Raw genomic sequence first — 23,717 nt, forward strand, 5'->3', positions numbered from 1 at the left:
TTTCAGAACCATTATCATCAGCGTCCTCATGCTCTTCAGTATCTAAAACAGAGCAGTCGCGCTTACGCTGATAAGTGGGCATTTTGGCTAAAATGTTTTTGATAGAATTATCCATTACAGCCGTTAATTGTTGCATAGTAAGGAGTATTGGCGCGCTAGATGTACTAGGGGCCTCCTGAGTGGGCAAGACTCGTGTAGACGAAGGAGGGAATGATGCAGTACCATGCTTACTCCCCTCACTTGAGGAATCATCTTGGGCATCATTTTCAGTGTCACATAAATCACATTTATTTAAATGAGAAGGAACCCTGGCTTCCCCACATTCAGAACACAGTCTATCTGGTAGTTCAGACATGTTAAACAGGCATAAACTTGATAACAAAGTACAAAAAACGTTTTAAAATAAAACCGTTACTGTCACTTTAAATTTTAAACTGAACACACTTTATTACTGCAATTGCGAAAAAGTATGAAGGAATTGTTCAAAATTCACCAAAATTTCACCACAGTGTCTTAAAGCCTTAAAAGTATTGCACACCAAATTTGGAAGCTTTAACCCTTAAAATAACGGAACCGGAGCCGTTTTTAACTTTAACCCCTTTACAGTCCCTGGTATCTGCTTTGCTGAGACCCAACCAAGCCCAAAGGGGAATACGATACCAAATGATGCCTTCAGAAAGTCTTTTCTATGTATCAGAGCTCCTCACACATGCGACTGCATGTCATGCCTCTCAAAAACAAGTGCGCAATACCGGCGCGAAAATGAGGCTCTGCCTATGATTAGGGAAAGCCCCAAAAGAATAAGGTGTCTAAAACAGTGCCTGCCGATATTATTTTACCAAAATACCCAGATTAAATGATTCCTCAAGGCTAAATATGTGTAATATATGATCGATTTAGCCCAGAAAAAGTCTACAGTCTTAATAAGCCCTTGTGAAGCCCTTATTTACTTTCTGAATAAACATTGCTTACCGGATCCCATAGGGAAAATGACAGCTTCCAGCATTACATCGTCTTGTTAGAATGTGTCATACCTCAAGCAGCAAAAGACTGCTCACTGTTCCCCCAACTGAAGTTAATTCCTCTCAACAGTCCTGTGTGGAACAGCCATGGATTTTAGTAACGGTTGCTAAAATCATTTTCCTCTTACAAACAGAAATCTTCATCTCTTTTTTCTGTTTCAGAGTAAATAGTACATACCAGCACTATTTTAAAATAACAAACTCTTGATTGAATAATAAAAACTACAGTTAAACACTAAAAAACTCTAAGCCATCTCCGTGGAGATGTTGCCTGTACAACGGCAAAGAGAATGACTGGGGTAGGCGGAGCCTAGGAGGGATCATGTGACCAGCTTTGCTGGGCTCTTTGCCATTTCCTGTTGGGGAAGAGAATATCCCACAAGTAAGGATGACGCCGTGGACCGGACACACCTATGTTGGAGAAAGTAGGTTTAGAACAAGTCTATCCTTATTAATGAAAGATCTCTCAAATGAGAAATAGAAGTGGATTGGTAGAACCACATTGGAATCCAAGCCTAAAACAAGAGACCTCTAGCAGGGCCTCTAGGACCACCTTGAATTACAAAGGATGAATTACACAAATAAACAGCTGGATTCTTTAACAAAAATTAACACATAAAAAAACGTTACTGTCTCTTTAAATTTTTAAAATTAACTTTTTATTTCTGTGTGCAGAGGTAAGCTAAATTAGCATGCAAACATTGCAGAACTTATAAAAAACAACTTCTTTGTTCACAGATATCGCCATGACATTAAAGAAGTGATGTCTTGCGCAGCAATTCCAGATGGAAATTGTGAGGAACCGCAGGGCACTGCATGTTTGTAAGAAAATTTAATGTACACTTCCTTAATCAATCTGTCTCACATATGGCAGAATAATTAAATAAATTAGCAATGTCTTGCGCAGCAACTCCAGATGGAATTTGTGAGGAGTCGCAGGGCACTGCATGTGTGTTATAAAATTTAATGTACACTTACTTAATCTGACTCACATATGGCAGAATAATTGAATAAAAACTTAACCTGTTGTTATTAAAAATTAACATATAGCAAGCCTGTTTCTTTAAATGAGTAACCTCTATTTTTATGAGGTCAGAAATGACTGAATATGTATGAGAGGAATTTCAGTACTGCTAAACTCTCTCTACACCTCAGCTTGACCCAGCTGAGGCATCAGACAGCCTCTCTACACAAATCCTGACCTTGCTATAGCGCTGTCTTAAGTGCAAGAACTGAGACAAGAATTCCTCCTTTTCTTCCGATAACCGGAAGTGTTAGGAAGGAAGTGCCTTCTGCAAGGCGCACATTCTAATCTTAAATTCCTCCACTCCTTGCGATTGACAGAAGTGTTAGGAGGAAGGAGTGCAAAACATTGGCGCCATTTACAAGCTCCGTCCCTCGTGGGTGTTTAACAAACCATCTCCCGGTCGCCATTGTTTAAGTAAAGGCACTGGGAGCAAAAGGATACATTTTACTACTTCAAATTAAAAAGCTGCTTAGTATGTTATCACGGAAACACCTCTCACACTGTGACCAACAGTTTACCTCTTAAATAAACCAAAGCTCATATGTGATCTCCCGGTCGCCATTGTCTAAGTAAAGCCGGCTGATCTACCAGAACCTCCTCACAATAAACACAGGAATGAGACTTTGTTAAAGAGGGAGAACCCTCTAACGCATCAGAGTCCTCCATAGCTTGCGCTTTTGTTCAGACTAACCTTATTTACAAAAAGGCACCTCCAATGGCCGGGGCACTCACCACCTCCTAGGACCCGGACTACAGAAACCGTTACATCTCCTGCGTCACAGATAAACAGAGAAAGAGAGATACGCACACCCGGTCACATGGAGTGCCTGGCAGGACCGCCCCTGCACTAGGGAAAAACACGCCAAAAAGGGTCACTCAATAATCCCACAAGTATCCTGAAAGTTCCACACATTGCCAGAGCCTCATCTCACACATAATGCAGCAATGACACAATAAACAATATCATGTATACCCCCCCCCCGTTTCTTTAAAGATAAAAAGGCGTCACACTGTGACCCTGTCATCTATGTTATCATTATTAATAAAAAATTAAACGATCTTACCAGAATCTATGCCGTGGAACAGGAACACGGCCCTTCAAGTGTGACAGGTTAGTAGCCTCGCTCCTGACATGGACTTGAATATAGAAAGCAGTCAACGAAACTCGTCAATGCCGATTGCTTGTGGAGCCGTTAATATGAGTCGGGATGGTTTCGCAGAAAGACTCTCTGTGCATCTCCGGACTATAACTTTCACCCATGCTCTCACTGAGAGGCTGACAGGAATACTTAAAACTCCAGTCCCAATGCGAAGAGTACTACCCCCCATAAGGGACTACTCCGAAACTCCGCCACTTCTCTGCCATCCTCCTGTGACGAAAGGCAAAGAATGACTGGGGGATGAGGGAAGTGGGGGAGGTATTTAAGACTTTGGCTGGGGTGTCTTTGCCTCCTCCTGGTGGCCAGGTTCTTAATTCCCAACAGTAATGAATGAAGCCGTAGACTCTCCTCCCCTTTAGATGGAAACCAGCCTATATTAAAAAAACACAGACACACTAATGCCCTGGCATTTAGTACTTATATACCTGACAGAAGGGGTATGCTGGAAGTTAGATTTTCTGTACTAGGCTTGATTTTAACCCAAACTTATAAAACAATACCACCAAACATCAGTGGAATTTAACTTTTTTGAGAACTTTTCTAGGGAGACAGTATTGGAGATGGCAGCGCCACTTCTTAGATAATCTAACAACATTAGCGCCCTCTATAGGTCACTGAGTTATCTGTAACCCAATCCTATCTCCATGGATAAACATCGAGGTTATTCAAAAAACCGTGTCCAAAACACGATACATAAGGAAAAACACCCCTAAATAAAAGCTTCTCAATAAGAAGCATAGCTCCGTAGAAACATAAATTATGCTTACCTGATAATTTCCTTTTCTTCTGATGGAAAGAGTCCACAGCTGCATTCATTACTTTTGGGAAATAAGAACCTGGCCACCAGGAGGAGGCAAAGACACCCCAGCCAAAGGCTTAAATACTCCTCCCACTCCCCTCATACCCCAGTCATTCTGTCGAGGAACAAGGAACAGTAGAAGAAATATCAGGGTGAAAGGTGCCAGAAGAATTATAAGCTAGACAGTCTAATGCAGAGCTTTCCAAACTTTTCATGTTGGTGACACACTTTGTAGACCTACATCATTTCGCGACACAGTAATTCAGTTGTTCTAGCAAAAAGGAGGTTAAACTAAATCGTTTTAAGAGATACGGACGCAAACAAATTATATAATAACAAAATATATTTATAAGTAACAGTATGTATGTGCAAGAATTAAAAAAAAGTTTAATAACACCAATAGCTACTTACTATTTTAATGGGATGTATGAGGTTGATGGGATGAACACAGTTTCGGAATATTTGGTGTAATATTTGATAAAGATACTCGCATTTCATCATCAAGTATTTTTAAGCTTCCACTTCCTATCCATATATCAAGAGCAGGAGCAGCAATGCACTACTGGGAGCTAGTTGCAAAAAAATCCCACTGACTTCAGCTCAGCGTTTAAGCTGCCACCCTCAGAGCTCTGTGAGTCCGACGGACTACTGCCCGCGCTGCAAACACACTGCTGTCCCACTCACTGGCTACACTTGCAGTCACAAGCCAATTAAGGAGACTACACGTGCAGTCAGAAGCCAATGTGCCGCCAAATCCGTCAATGGTAATAGTTTCAGTGCCCACTGAGCTATGCTAATTGGTTAAGATGATCTGTGACCCACTAGGTATCAATCACGTATTAACCATGTGATATGCATAGCAGGCAGTTCCAAAGTCAGAAACCAAAAAACTATTTAAAAAAAATAAATTTAAAAATATTTGTGCTGAAGCAGGGACACACCTACACACTGCTGCCGACGCACTAGTGTGTCCCGACACACAGTTTGGAAAGCACTGGTCTAATGGGATACAGCGCCACAGTGTGAATAAGTGCACGGTGTGTGGGGTAAGCTGCAATTGCCCCTGCTCACACAGTCTCGAAAGGTAACTCCAGCACAATATGTTACTTGAAACACTTTATTTAAGGTTACATAAAAAGCGACGTCGCTTTTTATGTAACCTTAAATAAAGTGTTTCAAGTAACATATTGTGCTGGTGTTACCTTTCGAGAAGTATTTTAAGGACGCCCCACATAAAAGTACGGGTGGGGAGCTGTGGACTATTTCCATCAGAAGAAAAGGAAATTATCAGGTAAGCATAATTTATGTTTTTCTTCTTAAATGGAAAGAGTCCACAGCTGCAATCATTACTTTTGGGAAAACAATACCCAAGCTATAGAGGACACTGAATGTCAAGACGGGAGGGTACAATAGGCAGCCCATACTGAGGGCACCAGGCCTGAACCTTTACCCAATAAAAAAAAAAAAAGCTTTGTGCGAAGCCGAGAATTTTTCTTAAAGGAAAAGCCCCAAGGACACTGACTCGCAGCTAGTTCAGAGCAAAACTAGAGACCGCAAAACGGACTCGACTAAGCCAACAGTCCTCAAGGAGACACTGTCACCCGACAGTCCCCCACCACTCACCCCCTACAAATGACGGGGACTAGGCAAAGGAGAACCGAGGAAACCGAAAGGTCCCCAAATACAAAAAAAGAACACCTCCAAGAGTGAGCCCAGCTCACAGAGACCCAATGGGCCCAAACAGGGAAAGAAGGCCACGCCTATACCATGCGAAACCCGGGATAAGACCGGGCACAGAGACAGAACAGACGTCTATCTAACATCCTGCAAGCACGGAATGCAACTGAAGAGGCAAAGTCCTCCCAGTGTCTGACCCTAGAATACAAAAGTATTCGACCATGAAAAAGTGTGTAATAGACCCAGGCGAAAAACCCCAAATTTGAGTCCATAACAGGACGACACAGATGGTACTTGCGAGGAAGAAGCAGTCAAGCAAGAAACAGACCGCAAAAGTAACCCCCAGACGGAGGGCACGCTCCAGGCAACCTAAGCTGCCGGACCTACACACAGGTCCCTAAGTAGGGGAACACAAAACCCTCAATCAGGGCCCCCCGAGAGGGAGAATATACCTTCAGAACCCGAAGGAAGAGTAAACCCTCTTCTGAAATCAAAAGAGCAAGAAATCTATATCCTAGCAGACTCAACAAAGCTCACACATCCAGAGGAGACTGCGACCCGAACGCAGCGCCTTAGACCGCTCGGCCATCCTGACCTGCAGACCACACCCAGCTGGACCAACCCAGCCTCAGGGATCCAAAACAGGGGAACAGAAGAATCCCGAAACTGGTACAGGAACGAGCGTAAGGATAGCACAGCCATACCCACAGAATAAAAGTACAATCCAACTCTGAAACAGACGACAAGGCCATAGACCTAAGGATCTATCAAAATAAAGACCCAACAAGTCTGACTTGGAGCCAGCAAGAACCCAGGGGGAACCAATCCCACCTTTCCACCTCCCATCCAGGAGAAGCCCTAAGAAAGGACACCATCTCCATAGGGAAGAGAATATACCCTAAAGAAAAGGGATGATGAAGGGACGGCCACAAACTGCCCTCAAGGCCCGAAGCCACTGGCTAATGGGAAAATAAATCCCCAACACAAATGTCCTAGAAAAGGACCCCCCTACAAGTAGCATGCCAAGCAGAGACACAGCCAACCCATTCGCCTGCAGAGCAGGGAATCCACGGGTACACGGGCAAGCTAACCAGGGGAATGCAACCCTAAGGCGCACCAGAAATGGAACATTCAGCGCCAGCAGCTGGGTATGAACCAACATCCCTTGAGGCGCAAGCCACACAGCTAACCACTAGATAACATGGGCTACTCTTTTGCAAAGAGTAATAAATACTCCAAAAACCTGGCCAACCATGACCAGGTCAGGTAGATGGAGCAAGGACATAGCCCAAGTTCCCACTACTGTGGAACACCCGACCATCCCTGAGATCCAAGATTCCAAAACAACCCAGGACTGGGTCAGTAAAAAAGCCAAGCGAGCCTCAGCAACCGGAAGACTCAGGGAGAAAAACAGGTCCGGGCACCTAATAGTTCAGGCAAACCTTACCCTAGAACTAAACACCCCAACTGGCCAAAAAAACAGACACAAGGGACATGGATGCATATCCAGAGAATCTGGATAGCGAGAAGAACTCGAAAACCCAGACCAAAGGAAGGAACCACCCCTAGCTAAGGTCCAATGCTGCAAGGAGCAAGGCTAGAAGTCGATGAAGAGACTTCTCAAAGCCTCAGGACAACCAAGGGATACCTTGAGGTCAAAAAAATCCTTCCAGCAGGGCTAGTCTCCCCCATCACCTCCGCACAAGCAGAGGACACAGGGAAGAGAAATGCGCTAAGCCTTCCCAGCTCCGGGAAACCCCAAGCTAAACAAAGTCCCCACAGGGATCAACCATCACCCGGAACACAGATCCCTAAAAGGAGATCCAACTCCCCTGGAGACAAATGGAAGACCCAAAGGTCTCATATAACTCAGACAGACATTACACATCAAAAAGAGTAAGAGCTGCATCTAGATACACTATAAACAGCTTATGTGTACACCTTCAAGGTGTCAAGAGCTGCAACAAGCTTTAAACTGTACACCTTTGCATTCTAGGCAGCTATGTACAAGCTAATGGATCAAGCCCAAAAGGACAAATCCAGAGTCCTAAAACTGAAGGCTAAACCGCACAAACTGCGGTAAAGGGGCGCTAAGCCCTCCAACCCTCCACAGCATGGGGGAGGAAAAACTCAAGGCTCTGATAATATCAGATGTCAGATAGAACGATGCAGCGGAAAATTCCCCTGCCCGGTCATCTATGAGAGAAGGACTGAAACAATCCTTCCCGCCTCACGGACCCACAGGTCCTCTCGAATGCTTAGTTGAACATGAAAACCAATGATAATCTGAGCACTTAGCGCTTCTACCAAACCAGCCGAGCAGAACAGCGCCACGTGTTTGAACAGCCGCAAGACCGAACGAACGAACCCGACAGGACCAGCCTGCACTAAGGGCCCTAATCGATAAGCTGCATAAATTCTCCCTCATAGGGGAAAAAAAAGAAAAACGGACTAACGTGTCCAAAACAACTTCTGAAGAAGTAATAGAGTATCAATCCCAGCAAGTTCCCGAAGGAAACAAAAAAACAAATCAAAGACATCCCATCGGATACAAATAAAATATAAGGCAACCCGGAGGTTAATGTCAAAAAAGACACAGGCCTACCCGCAGGACCAGCCAACGGAGCCCTATCTCAAAAACTGGGAAAGATCTTATTCAATAACAATCAGGAGATTACCTAACCCCCACATGTCTAAGGAGGAGCACCCTTCGAATTAGCAGATCCCCGTATCTGATAATGATAGGGTCATTCAATAACTGAAAAACATGTCTGAGCAATACGCGAAGGCGCGCAATCCTGTAACGAAAGGCACAACACTCGCAGGGAACTGTAGAGGCCCTCCCCAAGGCGGAAGGCCCGGGACAATAGGGCACAAGCACATTCTCAAATAAAACGTCTTGACTCTGCAGACAATCGCCAACATTATGTGTAAGCGAAAACGTGCTGCAACCTCCAGGGGGAACACACCACCCTGCATGGAGGAATCAAACTGGGTTACCCGCATGTGTAGAAGTATGAATTGGTAGGGAACTCGCTTCTCGGAGGACAGGACCCCCCCCCCCGAGGCGGATGGCTCAGCTGTCCCTTGATTCCCCGAGCCCGAGGAACAAGGCGCTCTCATATGGCATAAGGAACAAAACTGGTTGACATGTGTCAACGAGGCCAATCCGGATTTGTCACCGGACACAGAATCTGAAATCAAAATAGTCTCAGTATCAGATTCCTCTGTAATTGAAACTGAAATTAGCACAGTCTCACCATCAGAATCCTCCATAACTGGATAGAGGATATATGAATATGTACTGAAGTAATAAAACAAAAACGGCACCTGACACCCACAATGGCTGGGACACTCACCACCTCCTATGACCAGACCCCTGCATTGAACAGTACAGTCTAAAAAAGCGCGCCCAATCAAAAGGCTGCGTCACTTCCAAAGGCCTCAATGTTCCAAACCACAAGCCCATAAACATCACACATAAGCAGGTTGAACCACATAACAAACATTATTATAAACCCCCCTGTTCAATAACCTCCCTCAGGAGATATTAACTCTCGATTCCAAGATACCAAGAGAGACTCACTGAGACCCTTATGTTAAGTTAGACCCGCAAGGTGGTAGCCTCTCGGGAAAACATTCACATTACATAAAGGAATAAAGTAAAATGAAACGATCTTGCCGGAATCTACGCCGTGGAACAGGAACACGGCCTTTCAAGTGTGACGGATAGTAACATCGCCTCTGCCATGGACTTAAGAGAAGAAAGCAGGCAGCGGAGCAAAGTTCGACAATGCTGATTGCTTGAGGAGCTGTTAACATGAGTCGGGATTGTTTCGCAGAAAGACTCTCCCTGCATCCAAGCCCTCACAGAGACTGACAGGACTACTTAAAACTCCTGTCCCATGCCAAAGAGTACTACCCTCCATAAGAGACAAAAAACAAAAATTAAAAATTCTGACACTTCACTGCCAACCTCCTGGGACGAAAGGCAAAGAATGACTGGGGGATGAGGGGAGTGGAAGGAGTATTTAAGCCTTTGGCTGGGGTGTCTGCCTCCTCCTGGTGGCCAGGTTCTTATTTCCCAAAAATAATGAATGCAGCTGTGGACTCTTTCCATTTAAGAAGAAAAGAAAACATATGAAATCCAAAGCGACATCGCTTTGATCTGACAGAGAAGAAAGGAGGCGTATTTACCTGATTGGCTCAGAGAGAGACAAAAATGGCACTTATCCGCCATACATAGGAAGGAGGTGGGACATAAGCATGGCACAGAAATGAAGCACAAAGCCAAAATTAACTTTGTGCCTCATTCTGTCAGCCGATACAGAGAAAAACAAACCATGGAACACAGCGAGATCCACTCCACTGAAAGACCAAACGGCTCCTCCTTGTTAAATAGTAAATCTTAGCATTTGATTATAATGGCGCCGCTATAAAAAAAGTAATGCCGTTAAAAACAGAGCGTGCTCTCAAACACCAACTTAAACATCAGACTCCTCTAATAGGAGTATATTGTGCACAGGGTAAAAGATTTCACATAAGATTCATCCTAATGAATAAAAATTACAAGTTGCTATGAAAGGGAGCAATTAAACCCTAAAGAGCAAACACACGAGCCATAATAGAATCAGGGATTACTTTAAACATACAAGTATGAACCCCTAGTCTCATAGTCACAAACAGTGCCTGCGTCCTGCTTAAGACATCCTTCTTAAGGATATAATGTCCCACAAAGTTGCAGAGAGGTTTCTTAACCCTTTTAGTGCCAGTCTCCCAGCCAAAGAAGACGAAAAGGCACTTACCTGCAGTCTAGCTGTCCGGCAGGAAGACTACACAGCGTGAGAGGACGCCACTCCTCACAGAGACCTGTTGAAAACAGAAATAACAGAGTAAACCTACTCTGGCTTTCAATACTATGGGCAGCAAATATGTTAGGAAAACGCAGCAAGGCCCACCTCACAAGTTACTAACTGCTTGAAAGCCACCACTGCCCTACTTAAGAGACTAACGTGGAGTACGGCTAGACACAATCTTGAGAAGAAAGGAGTAAACCTACTCTATCCTTCAAAATAATAAAATAATTTATCGAACTGAAATAAATCCAGTTTTGCACCGGAGGCAAAGAGAATGACTGGGGTTTGTGGGAAGGGGAGTGATACTCAACAGCTTGGCTGTGGTGCTCTTTGCCTCCTCCTGCTGGCCAGGAGTGATATTCCCAACAGTAATTGAGGACGCCGTGGACTTACCATACCTTAGGAAAGAAAAGGCTATGTTCGTTCTTTATAGCAATTTTCGCTTTAAGGCAGTGGTCTGGAACTTAACCTACCCATACGAGCAGGGCCCTACTGTACAGTCATACAGACCAAGATGTAACACAAATTATATTTACTAGGAACACTAGTAAAACATCAGTTGCACATTACATAGATCTAATTGTCTGTGGAATAATTAATACAAAACCACAAAAGTATTCTCACTTGCGTCTGTTTCTGGCTGTCCGCTCTGTATCATTACTGGCAATGTCATTGGATAGGAGGGGCAATAAGTTTATAGCTATGCTGCCTTGGCTCTCATCCTCATCCAGGTTGTACATGGCTTTCACTGGGAATATGAAATGGCTATTGAAAGAGAAAAAAAAAATGATATGTTTACAGGTGTCTGCCCAAATTGGTGTAAAGCTACATGAGCTACAAAAGAGGCTACATAAAGCCACTTTACAGAGTTTCACATACTATTTCCTAGTACAAACCCTTCAACTGTAGGTGCAAGGTCAACCACAAAGTCATCTTGAAAATCATCCAACACCGTCTTACCGACCCAGTCCTAAAACAGATAAGCCACATAAATGGACAGAAGTTTAAAGCCTGAGATTGTGCTCCAAATTCTAGGCATGCTAAATGCACATTTTTATTGAGATTGGTGGAAATAGTAAGCTCAGAAGTATCTGAAAGGGGCAGTATAGTGTAAAACTGGCTTCCTCTTAAAGGGACACTAAACTCAATTTTTGCTTTCATAATTCCGATAGAGCATGCAATTTTAAACAACTTTCTAATTTACTCCTATCAATTTTTCTTCATTCTCTTGTGATCTTTATTTAAAAAGCAGGAATTTAAATCTTAGGAGGCAGCCCATTTTAGATTCAGCACCCTGGATAGTGCTTTCTTATTGGTGACTACATTTAGAAAACCAGTAAGAAAGCATAACTCAGGTTCTCAACCAAAAATGGGCCAGCTCTTAAGCTTTACATTCCTACGTTTTAAATAAAGATAGCAATAGAACGAAGAAAAATTAATAGGAGTAAATTAGAAAGTTGCTTAAAAGTGCATGCTCTATCTGAATCATTAAAGGGACAGTCTACACCAGAACTGTTATAGTTTATAAAGATAGATATTCCCTTTATAACCAATTCCCTAGTTTTGCATAACCAACACAGTTATATTAATATACTTTTTTTCCTCTGTGATTATCTTGTATCTAAGTCTCTGCAGAATGCCCCCTTATTTCAGTTCTTTTGACAGACTTGCATTTTAGCTAATCACTGCTTACTCCTAGGTAACTCCACGTGCGTGAGCACAGTGTTATCTATATGACTCACATGAACCAACACCCTCTAGAGGTGAAAAACTGTCAAAATGCATTCAGCTTAGAGGAGGCCTTCAAGGTCTAAGAAAACTAAATTTATGCTTACCTGATAAAACACAATTTATGCTTACTCTTGTGGTGTATCCAGTCCACGGATCATCCATTACTTGTGGGATATTCTCACTCCCAACAGGAAGTTGCAAGAGGACACCAACAGCAGAGCTGCTATATAGCTCCTCCCCTCACTACCATATCCAGTCATTCGACCGAAAACAAGCAGAGAAAGGAGAAACCATAGGGCGCAGTGGTGACTGTAGTTTAAATTTAAAAATAACCTGCCTTAAAATGACAGGGCGGGCCGTGGACTGGATACACCACAAGAGAAATAAATTTATCAGGTAAGCATAAATTGTGTTTTCTCTTGTAAGGTGTATCCAGTCCACGGATCATCCATTACTTGTGGGATACCAATACCAAAGCTAAAGTACACGGATGAAGGGAGGGACAAGGCAGGTACTCAAACGGAAGGCACCACTGCCTGTAAAACCTTTCTCCCAAAAATAGCCTCCGAAGAAGCAAAAGTATCAAATTTGTAGAATTTTGAAAAAGTATGAAGCGAAGACCAAATCGCCGCCTTGCAAATCTGTTCAACAGAAGCCTCATTTTTAAAGGCCCAAGTGGAAGCCACAGCTCTAGTAGAATGAGCTGTAATCCTTTCAGGAGGCTGCTGTCCAGCAGTCTCATAGGCTAAGCGTATTATGCTTCTTAGCCAAAAAGAAAGAGAGGTTGCCGAAGCCTTTTGACCTCTCCTCTGTCCAGAGTAAACAACAAACAAAGCAGATGTTTGTCGAAAATCTTTAGTAGCTTGTAAGTAAAACTTTAAAGCACGAACCACGTCCAGATTGTGTAATAGACGTTCCTTCTTTGAAGAAGGATTAGGACACAAGGATGGAACAACAATCTCTTGATTGATATTCTTGTTAGATACCACCTTAGGTAAAAACCCAGGTTTGGTACGCAGGACTACCTTATCAGCATGAAAAATCAGATAAGGAGAATCACATTGTAAGGCAGATAACTCAGACACTCTACGAGCCGAGGAAATAGCCACCAAAAAGAGAACTTTCCAAGATAAAAGCTTTATATCTATGGAATGAAGAGGTTCAAACGGAACTCCTTGAAGAACCTTAAGAACCAAATTTAAGCTCCATGGTGGAGCAACAGGTTTGAACACAGGCTTGATTCTGACTAAAGCCTGACAAAATGCCTGAACGTCTGGAACATCTGCAGACGCTTGTGCAAAAGAATAGACAGAGCAGAAATCTGTCCCTTTAAGGAACTAGCTGACAAACCTTTTTCCAAGCCTTCTTGGAGAAAAGATAATATCCTGGGAATCCTGACCTTACTCTATGAGTAGCCCTTGGATTCGCACAAATACAGATATTTACGCCATATCTTATGGTAAATTTTCCTAGTGACAGGCTTTCGTGCCTGTATTAAGGTATCAATGACTGACTCGGAGAAGCCACGCTTTGATAAAATCAAGCGTTCAATCTCCATGCAGTCAGTCTCAGAGAAATTAGATTTGGATGGAGGAAAGGACCCTGAAGTAGAAGGTCCTGTCTCAGAGGCAGAGTCCATGGTGGCAATGATGACATGTCCACTAGATCTGCATACCAGGTCCTGCGTGGCCACGCAGGCGCTATTAAAATCACCAATGCTCTCTCCTGCTTGATCTTGGCAATCAGACGAGGGAGCAGAGGAAACGGTGGAAACACATAAGCCAGGTTGAAAGACCAGGGCGCTGCTAGAGCGTCTATCAGCGTCGCCCTGGGGTCCCTGGACCTGGAACCATAACAAAGAAGCTTGGCGTTCTGTCGAGACGCCATGAGATCCAGTTCTGGTTTGCCCCAGCGATGAATCACTTGTGCAAACACCTCCGGATGGAGTTCCCACTCCCCCGGATGAAAAGTCTGTCGACTTAGAAAATCCGCCTCCCAGTTCTCTACACCTGGGATATGGATAGCTGATAGGTGGCAGGAGTGAATCTCCGCCCAGCGAATTATCTTTGAGACTTCCAACGTCGCTTGGGAACTTCTTGTTCCCCCTTGATGGTTGATGTAAGCCACAGTCGTGATGTTGTCCGACTGAAATCTGATGTACCTCAGAGTTGCTAACTGAGGCCAAGCCTGAAGAGCATTGAATATCGCTCTTAGCTCCATTATATTTATTGGAAGGAGAGACTACTCCTGAGTCCACGATCCCTGAGCCTTCAGGGAGTTCCAGACTGTACCCCAACCTAGAAAGCTGGCATCTGTTGTTACAATTGTCCAATCTGGCCTGCGAAAGGTCATACCTTTGGACAGATGGACCCGAGATAGCCACCAGAGAAGAGATGTAAGTGTGCAAACGGCACTATGTCCATTGCCGCTACCATTAAGCCGACTACTTCAATACACTGAGCCACCGAAGGGCGCGGAATGGAATGAAGAACCCGGCAGGAATTTAGAAGCTTTGATAACCTGGAATCCGTCAGGTAAATTTTCATTTCTACAGAATCTATCAGAGTCCCTAGAAAAGAAACTCTTGTGAGTGGAGATAGAAAACTCTTTTCCTCGTTCACTTTCCACCCATGCGACCTCAGAAATGCCAGTACTATGTCCGTACGAGACCTGGCAATTTGGAAGTTTGAAGCCTGTATCAGGATGTCGTCTAAATAAGGGGCTACTGCTATGCCCCGCGGCCTTAGGACCGCCAGAAGGGACCCTATAACCTTTGTGAAGATTCTGGGGGCTGTAGCTAATCCAAAGGGAAGAGCTACAAACTGGTAATGCCTGTCTAGAAAGGCAAACCTGAGAAACCGATGATGATCTTTGTGTATCGGAATGTGAAGGTAAGCATCCTTTAGATCCACTGTAGTCATATATTGACCCTCCTGGATCATAGGCAGGATGGTACGAATAGTTTCCATCTTGAATGATGGAACTCTGAGGAATTTGTTTAAGATCTTTAGATCCAAAATTGGTCTGAATGTTCCCTCTTTTTTGGGACCCACAAACAGATTTGAATAAAAACCCTGTCCTTGTTCCTCTTTTGGAACTGGATGGATCACTCCCATAACTAGGAGGTCTCGTACACAGTGTAAGAATGCCTCTCTCTTTATATGGTTTGCAGATAATTGTGAAAGGTGAAATCTCCCTATGGGGGGAGAAGCTTTGAAGTCCAGAAGATACCCCTGGGATATAATTTCCAACGCCCAGGGATCCTGAACATCTCTTGCCCACGCCTGGGCGAAGAGTGAAAGTCTGCCCCCCACTAGATCAGTTACCGGATAAGGGGCCGTTCCTTCATGCTGTCTTAGAGGCAGCAGCAGGTTTTTTAGCCTGCTTAACTTTGTTCCAGGTCTGGTTTGGCCTCCAGACCGCCTTGGATTGAGCAACAGTTCCCTCTTGTCTTGCATTAGAGGAGGTTGATGCCGCACTTGCCTTGAAGTTTCGAAAGGCACGAAAATTAGACTGTTTGGCCCAGGATTTGGACCGGTCCTGAGGAAGGGCATGCCTGCTAAGATCATAGAAAACTCAGGCAGATTCTTCTTCTATGTCTGCCTGAGAAAAAATAGCACAACTCCGGTACTATTTAAAATAACAAACTTTTGATTGAAGAAATAAACTATTTTTCACCACTCTCCTCTTACTAACTCCATGCGTGTTGAGAGTTGCAAGAGAATGACTGGATATGGTAGTGAGGGGAGGAGCTATATAACAGCTCTGCTGTGGGTCCTCTTGCAACTTCCTGTTGGGAGTGAGAATATCCCACAAGTAATGGATGATCCGTGGACTGGATACACCTTACAAGAGAAATGACTTTCTTTTACGATATGACGAGTCCACGGATTTCATCCTTACTTGTGGGATATTAACCTCCTGCTAACAGGAAGTGGCAAAGAGCACCACAGCAGAGCTGTATATATATCCCCTCCCTTCCCCTCCACCTCCAGTCATTCGGCCGAAGGTTATAGGAAGAGAAAAGGAAAGGCTAAAAAGGTGCAGAGGTGACTGAAGTTTTCAAAAAATAAAATAAACCTCTCTTAAAATAACAGGGTGGGCCGTGGACTCGTCATATCGTAAAAGAAAGTAATTTATCAGGTAAGCATAAATTTAGTTTTCTTTTACAAAGATATGACGAGTCTACGGATTTCATCCTTACTTGTGGGAAACCAATACCAAAGCAATAGGACATGGATGAAAGGGAGGGACAAGACAGGAACCTAAACGGAAGGCACCACTGCTTGAAGAACCTTTCTCCCAAAAACAGCCTCAGAAGAAGCAAAAGTATCAAATTTGTAAAATTTGGAAAAAGTGTGAAGGGACGACCAAGGAGCAAGGCTAGAAGTCGATGAAGAGACTTCTCAAAGCCTCAGGACAACCAAGGGATACCTTGAGGTCAAAAAAATCCTTCCAGCAGGGCTAGTCTCCCCCATCACCTCTGCACAAGCAGAGGACACAGGGAAGAGAAATGCGCTAAGCCTTCCCAGCTCCGGGAAACCCAGAGCTAAACAAAGTCCCCACAGGGATCAAATTTGTAAAATTTGGAAAAAGTGTGAAGGGACGACCAAGTCTCAGCCTTACAAATCTGTTCAACAGATGTATCGTTTTTAAAAGCCCCTGTGGAAGCCACAGCCCTAGTAGAATGAGCCGTAATTCTTTCAGGAGGCTGCTGTCCAGCAGTCTCATATTCCAGGCGGATGATACTTCTCAGCCAAAAAGAAAGAGGTAGCCGTAGCTTTCTGACCCCTACGCTTTCCAGAATAAACAATGAATAATGAAGATGATTGACGGAAATCCTTAGTTGCCTGTAAGTAAAACTTTGAGGCACGGACCACGTCCAAATTATGCAACATACGCTCCTTTTTAGAAGGATTAGGACACAAGGAAGGAACAACGATTTCCTGATTAATATTTTTATTTGAAACAACCTTAGAAAGAAAACCAGGTTTGGTACGTAAAACCACTTTATCAGAATGAAAAATGAGATAAGGCGAATCACACTGTAACGCTGAAAGCTCAGAAACTCTTCGAGCAGAAGAAATAGCAACCAAAAACAGAACTTTCCAAGATAACAGTTTAATATCTATGGAATGCATAGGTTCAAACGGAACCCCTTGCAGAACTCGAAGAACTAAATTCAAACTCCAGGGAGGAGTAATAGGTCTAAATACAGGCTTAATTCTAGATAGAGCCTGACAAAAAGACTGAACATCTGGTATATTTACCAAACGTCTGTGAAACAGAATTGACAAAGCTGAAATTTGTCCCTTTAAGGAACTTGCAGATAACCCTTTCTCCAATCCCTCTTGGAGAAAAGACAGAATCCTAGGAATCCTAACTTTACTCCATGAGTAACCCTTGGATTCACACCAATAAAGATATTTACGCCATATCTTATGATAAATATTTCTAGTGACAGGCTTTCTAGCCTGTATTAAAGAACAAATAACTGAATCAGAGAATCCTCGCTTCGATAAAATCAAGCGTTCAATCTCCACGCAGTCAGCTGCAGAGAAATTAGATTTGGATGTTGAAAAGGACCTGGAATGAGAAGGTCTTGTCTCAATGGAAGTTTCCACGGTGGCAGAGAGGACATGTCCACTAGATCTGCATACCAAGTCCTGTGTGGCCACGCAGGCGCTATCAGGATCACTGACGCTCTCTCCTGTTTGATTCAAGCAATCATGCGTGGGAGGAGAGGAAACGGCGGAAACACATAAGCTAGGCTGAACGACCAAGGTACTGCCAAGGCATCTATCAGTTCGGACTGAGGATCCCTTTAACCGAGATTCGTATCTTGGAAGTTTGGCATTCTGTCGGGATGCCATCAAATCCAATTCAGGTCTGCCCCATGTGAGAATCAATGAGGCAAATACCTCCGGGTGAAGTTCCCATTCCCCCGGATAAAAAGTCTGACGACTTAGAAAATCTGCCTCCCAATTCTCTACTCCTGGGGTGTAGATTGCTGACAGATGACAAGAGTGGACTTCCGACCAACTGATTATCTTGGATACCTCTATCATCGCTAAGGAACTCCTTGTTCCCCCCGATGATTGACATATGCCACAGTCGTGATGTTTTCCGACTGGAATCTGATGAATTTGGTCGAAGCCAACTGAGGCCACACCTGAAGCGCATTGAATATCGCTCTCAGTTCCAGGATATTGATCGGAAGAAGAGACTCCAGTTGAGTCCAAACACCCTGAGCCTTCAGGGAGTTCCAGACTGCACACCAGCCAAGAAGGCTGGCATCTGTTGTCCCTATCACCCATGAGGGTCTGCGGAAACAAGTCTCTTGGGACAGATGATCCGGCAACAACCACCAAAGAAGAGAGTTTCTGGTCTCTTGATCCAGATTTATCTGAGGAGATAAATCCGCATAATCCCCATTCCACTGTCCGAGCATGCACAGCTGCAGTGGTCTGAGATGAAAGCGAGCAAACAGAACGATGTCCATTGCCGCTACCATTAATCCAATTACCTCCATACACTGAGCCACTGATGGCCGAGGAATGGACTGAAGTGCTCGGCAAGTATTCAGAATCTTTGTTTTTATGACCTCTGTCAGAAATATTTTCATGGTTACCGAGTCTATCAGAGTTCCCAAGAAAGAAACCCTTGTCTGTGGAACAAGTGAACTCTTCTCTTTGTTCACCTTCCAACCGTGAGTTCTCAGAAAAGACAACACTGTGTCCATGTGAGACTTTGTCAGATGATATGTTGACGCCTGAATCAGAATATCGTCCAGATAAGGCGCCACCGCTATTCCTCGCGGTCTGAGAACCGCCAAAAGAGACCCTAGAACCTTTGTGAAGATTCTGGGTGCCGTGGCCAACCCGAAAGGAAGAGCCACGAACTAATAATGTTTGTCCAAGAAGGCAAACCTTAGAAACCGATGATGATCCTTGTAGATTGGAATATGAAGGTAAGCATCTTTCAAATCCACTGTAGTCATATATTGACCCTCCTGGATCATTGGTAAAATTGTTCGTATAGTCTCCATCTTGAATGATGGAACTCTTAGAAATTTGTTTAGACACTTGAGATCTAAAATGGGTCTGAACGTTCCCTCTTTTTTGCGAACCACAAATAGGTTTGAGTAAAACCCCAGTCCCTGTTCCAATTCTGGAACTGGACAAATTACCCCCATAGTAGAAAAGTCTTTTACACAGCGTAAGAACGCCTCTCTTTTTTTCTGGTTTGCAGATAATCTTGAAAGATGAAATCTCCCTCTTGGGAGAAAATCCTTGAATTCCAATTGATAACTATTGATATTTCTAGTGCCCAGGAATCCTGAACATCTCTTGCCCAAGCCTGAGCAAAGAAAGAGAGTCTGCCTCATACTAGATCCGGTCCCGGATCGTGGGCCACCCCTTCATGCTGTCTTAGGACCAGCAGTGGACTTTTGGATTGTTTACCCTTATTCCAGTTCTGATTGGGTCTCCAGACTGACTTAGATTGGGTAGAATTCCCTTCCTGCTTTGAAGACGAAGATGAAGCAGGGGGTCCTCCTTTAAAGTTCCGAAAGGAACAAAAATTATTCGGTTTACCCCTCATTTTAACCAACTTATCCTGAGGTAGGGCATAACCCTTACCTCCTGTAATATCAGAAATGATTTCCTTCAAATCTGGCCCAAAAAGGGTCTTACCTTTAAAGGGAATGGCTAAAAGCTTATGTATTGATGACACATCAGCAGACCAAGATTTAAGCCATAATGCTCTACGTGCTAAAATAGCAAACCCTGCATTTTTTGCCGCTAATTTAGCAATTTGAAAAGCGGCATCAGTAATAAAAGAATTAGCTAGCTTAAGAGCTTTAATTCTATCTAAGATGTCATCTAACGGAGTCTCAACCTTAAGAGACTCTTCTAGAGCCTCAAACCAAAAAGCTGCTGCAGTAGTTACTGGAACAATGCAAGCCGTAGGTTGCAAAAGAAACCCCTGATTTACAAATAATTTCTTTAGTAAACGCTCTAACTTCTTATCCATAGGGTCCTTAAAAGCACAACTATCCTCAGTTGGTATAGTAGTACGCTTAGCTAGGGAAGATATAGCTCCCTCTACCTTAGGGACCATTTGCCATGAGTCCCGAATGGTATCAGATATGGGAAACATTTTCTTAAAATTAGGAGAGGGAGAAAACGGTATACCTGGTCTATCCCATTCCTTTCTAATAATTTCCGAAATTCTCTTAGAAACCGGAAAAACATCAGTGTAAGTAGGAACTTCCAAATATTTATCTATTTAACACAACTTCTCTGGAGGAATCACAATAGGATCACAATCATCCAGAGTCACTAAAACCTCCCTAAGTAACAGGCGGAGGTGTTCAAGCTTAAATTTAAATGACATAGCATCCGAATCTGTCTGAGGCAAAACATTCCCTGAAACAGAAATTTCACCCTCAGACAGTAATTCCCTGATCCCCAACTCAGAGCACTGTGAGGGAACATCAGAAATAGCTAATAAAGCATCAGTGGATTCAGTATTTACATTAATACTTGACCTACTGCGTTTACCCTGCAAAACTGGTAATTTAGACAATACCTCTGTAAGGGTAGTTGACATAACTGCAGCCATCTCCTGCAGAGTAAAAGAATTAGACGCACTAGAAGTACTAGGCGTCGCTTGTGTGGGCGTAAAAGGTTGTGACACTTGGGGAGAATTAGATGGCATATCCTGATTCTCTTCAGACTGAGAATTATCCATAGGCACAATTTCTTTATTTAAAATATCCTTTTTACATTGTAAAGCCCTTTCAGTACAAAAGCTACACAATGAAAGAGGGGGTTGCACAATGACTTCTAAACACATAGAACAATGAAAAACCTCAATGTCAGACATGTTGAACAGACTAGTAGTACCACAAAAGTCGTTTAAACACTTATTTATTGCAAAAAAATAAACATTTTAAAAAACGTGTACTGTGCCTTTAAGAAGAAAAAGGTGAACATTTTTCCAAAATGCTCAAAAAAACATTAAATTAACCCCAAATTTGACTAAATATTGCTGGTTAATCCAAAAATTACTACACCCAGAAGCAAGGGCAGAAATGAGGCTTTAGAAGTACTAATATCAACTATTAATCAAAAGATAGATAAAAAACATAATTTATGCTTACCTGATAAATTTATTTCTCTTGTAGTGTGTTCAGTCCACGGGTCATCCATTACTTATGGGATATATTCTCCTTCCCAACAGGAAGTTGCAAGAGGATCACCCAAGCAGAGCTGCTATATAGCTCCACCCCTCACATGTCATATCCAGTCATTCGACCGAAACAAGACGAGAAAGGAGAAACTATAAGGTGCAGTGGTGACTGGAGTTATAATTTTAAAATTTAGAACCTGCCTTAAAAAGACAGGGCGGGCCGTGGACTGAACACACTACAAGAGAAATAAATTTATCAGGTAAGCATAAGTGTGTTCAGTCCACGGGTCATCCATTACTTATGGGATACCAATACCAAAGCTAAGTACACGGATGATGGGAGGGACAAGGCAGGAACATTAAACAGAAGGAACCACTGCCTGTAGAACCTTTCTCCCAAAACCAGCCTCCGAAGAAGCGAAAGTGTCAAATTTGTAAAATTTGGAAAAAGTATGAAGTGAAGACCAAGTTGCAGCCTTGCAAATCTGTTCAACAGAGGCCTCATTCTTAAAGGCCCAGGTGGAAGCCACAGCTCTAGTGGAATGAGCTGTAATTCTTTCAGGAGGCTGCTGTCCAGCAGTCTCATAGGCTAAACGTATTATGCTACGAAGCCAAAAAGAGAGAGAGGTAGCCGAAGCCTTCTGACCTCTCCTCTGTCCAGAGTAAACGACAAACAGAGAAGAAGTTTGTCTAAAATCTTTAGTTGCCTGTAAGTAGAACTTCAGAGCAAGGACCACGTCTAGATTATGCAAAAGACGTTCCTTCTTTTGAAGAAGGATTAGGACATAATGATGGAACAACAATCTCTTGATTGATATTCCTGTTAGAAACAACCTTAGGCAAAAACCCAGGTTTAGTACGCAGTACTACCTTGTCTGAATGAAAGATCAGATAAGGAGAATCACAATGTAAGGCAGATAACTCAGAGACTCTTCGAGCCGAGGAAATAGCCATCAAAAACAAAACTTTCCAAGATAAAAGCTTAATATCAATGGAATGAAGGGGTTCAAACGGAACACCCTGAAGAACTTTAAGAGCCAAGTTTAAGCTCCACGGAGGAGCAACAGCTTTAAACACAGGCTTAATTCTAGCCAAAGCCTGACAAAAGGCCTGGACGTCTGGATTCTCTGCCAGACGTTTGTGTAAAAGAATAGACAGAGCTGAAATCTGTCCCTTTAGCGGACTAGCGGATAAACCCTTTTCTAAACCCTCTTGTAGAAAAGCTAATATCCTAGGAATCCTAACCTTACTCCATGAGTAACTCTTGGATTCGCACCAATATAAATATTTACGCCATATCTTATGGTAAATTTTTCTGGTCACAGGTTTCCGAGCCTGTATTAATGTATCAATAACCGAATCCGAAAACCCACGCTTTGATAGAATCAAGCGTTCAATTTCCAGGCAGTCAGCCTCAGAGAAATTAGGTTTGGATGGTTGAAAGGACCCTGAATTAGAAGGTCCTGCCTCAGAGGAAGAGACCATGGTGGACAGGACGACATGTCCACTAGGTCTGCATACCAGGTCCTGCGTGGCCACGCAGGCGCTATCAGAATTACCGATGCCCTCTCCTGTTTGATCCTGGCAATCAGCCGAGTTAGCAACGGAAATGGTGGAAACACATAAGCTATGTTGAAAACCCAAGGGGCTGCTAATGCATCTACCAGCACCGCTCCCGGGTCCCTGGACCTGGATCCATAACAAGGAAGCTTCGCATTCTGGCGAGATGCCATGAGATCCAGATCCGGTTCGCCCCAACAACGAATCAGTTGAGCAAATACCTCCGGGTGAAGTTCCCACTCTCCCGGATGAAAAGCCTGGCGACTTAGGAAATCCGCCTCCCAATTCTCTACGCCTGGGATGTAAATCACTGACAGGTGGCAAGAGTGAGACTCTGCCCAGCGAATTATCTTCGAGACTTCCAACATCGCTAGGGAACTCCTGGTTCCCCCTTGATGATTGATGTAAGCCACAGTCGTGATATTGTCCGACTGAAATCTGATGAACCTCAGTTTTGCTAACTGAGGCCAAGCTAGAAGAGCATTGAATATTGCTCTTAATTCTAGAATGTTTATTGGGAGGAGTTTCTCCTCCTGAGTCCACGATCCCTGAGCCTTCAGGGAATTCCAGACTGCTCCCCAGCCTAGAAGGCTGGCATCCGTTGTTACAATCGTCCAATCTGGTCTGCGAAAGGTCATTCCTTAGGACAGATGAACCGGTGACAACCACCAGAGAAGAGAATCTCTGGTC

General features: G+C 43.5%; 1 protein-coding gene across 1 annotated transcript in view; it reads right to left on the bottom strand.

Annotated features, from left to right (window-relative positions):
• Positions 1-23,717, bottom strand: part of FANCD2 (FA complementation group D2) — a gene marked incomplete in the record, with an annotated part of 1,113,076 nt that overhangs the window by 534,331 nt on the left and 555,028 nt on the right. Inside the window, 3 exon segments of the mRNA XM_053689418.1 lie at positions 7,897-7,906; positions 11,166-11,306; positions 11,438-11,511. Coding sequence (XP_053545393.1) covers positions 7,897-7,906; positions 11,166-11,306; positions 11,438-11,511 — 225 coding nt within the window.

The sequence above is a fragment of the Bombina bombina genome, chromosome 7 (assembly GCF_027579735.1).
Source record: "Bombina bombina isolate aBomBom1 chromosome 7, aBomBom1.pri, whole genome shotgun sequence".
Classification (NCBI taxonomy): Eukaryota; Metazoa; Chordata; class Amphibia; order Anura; family Bombinatoridae; genus Bombina; species Bombina bombina.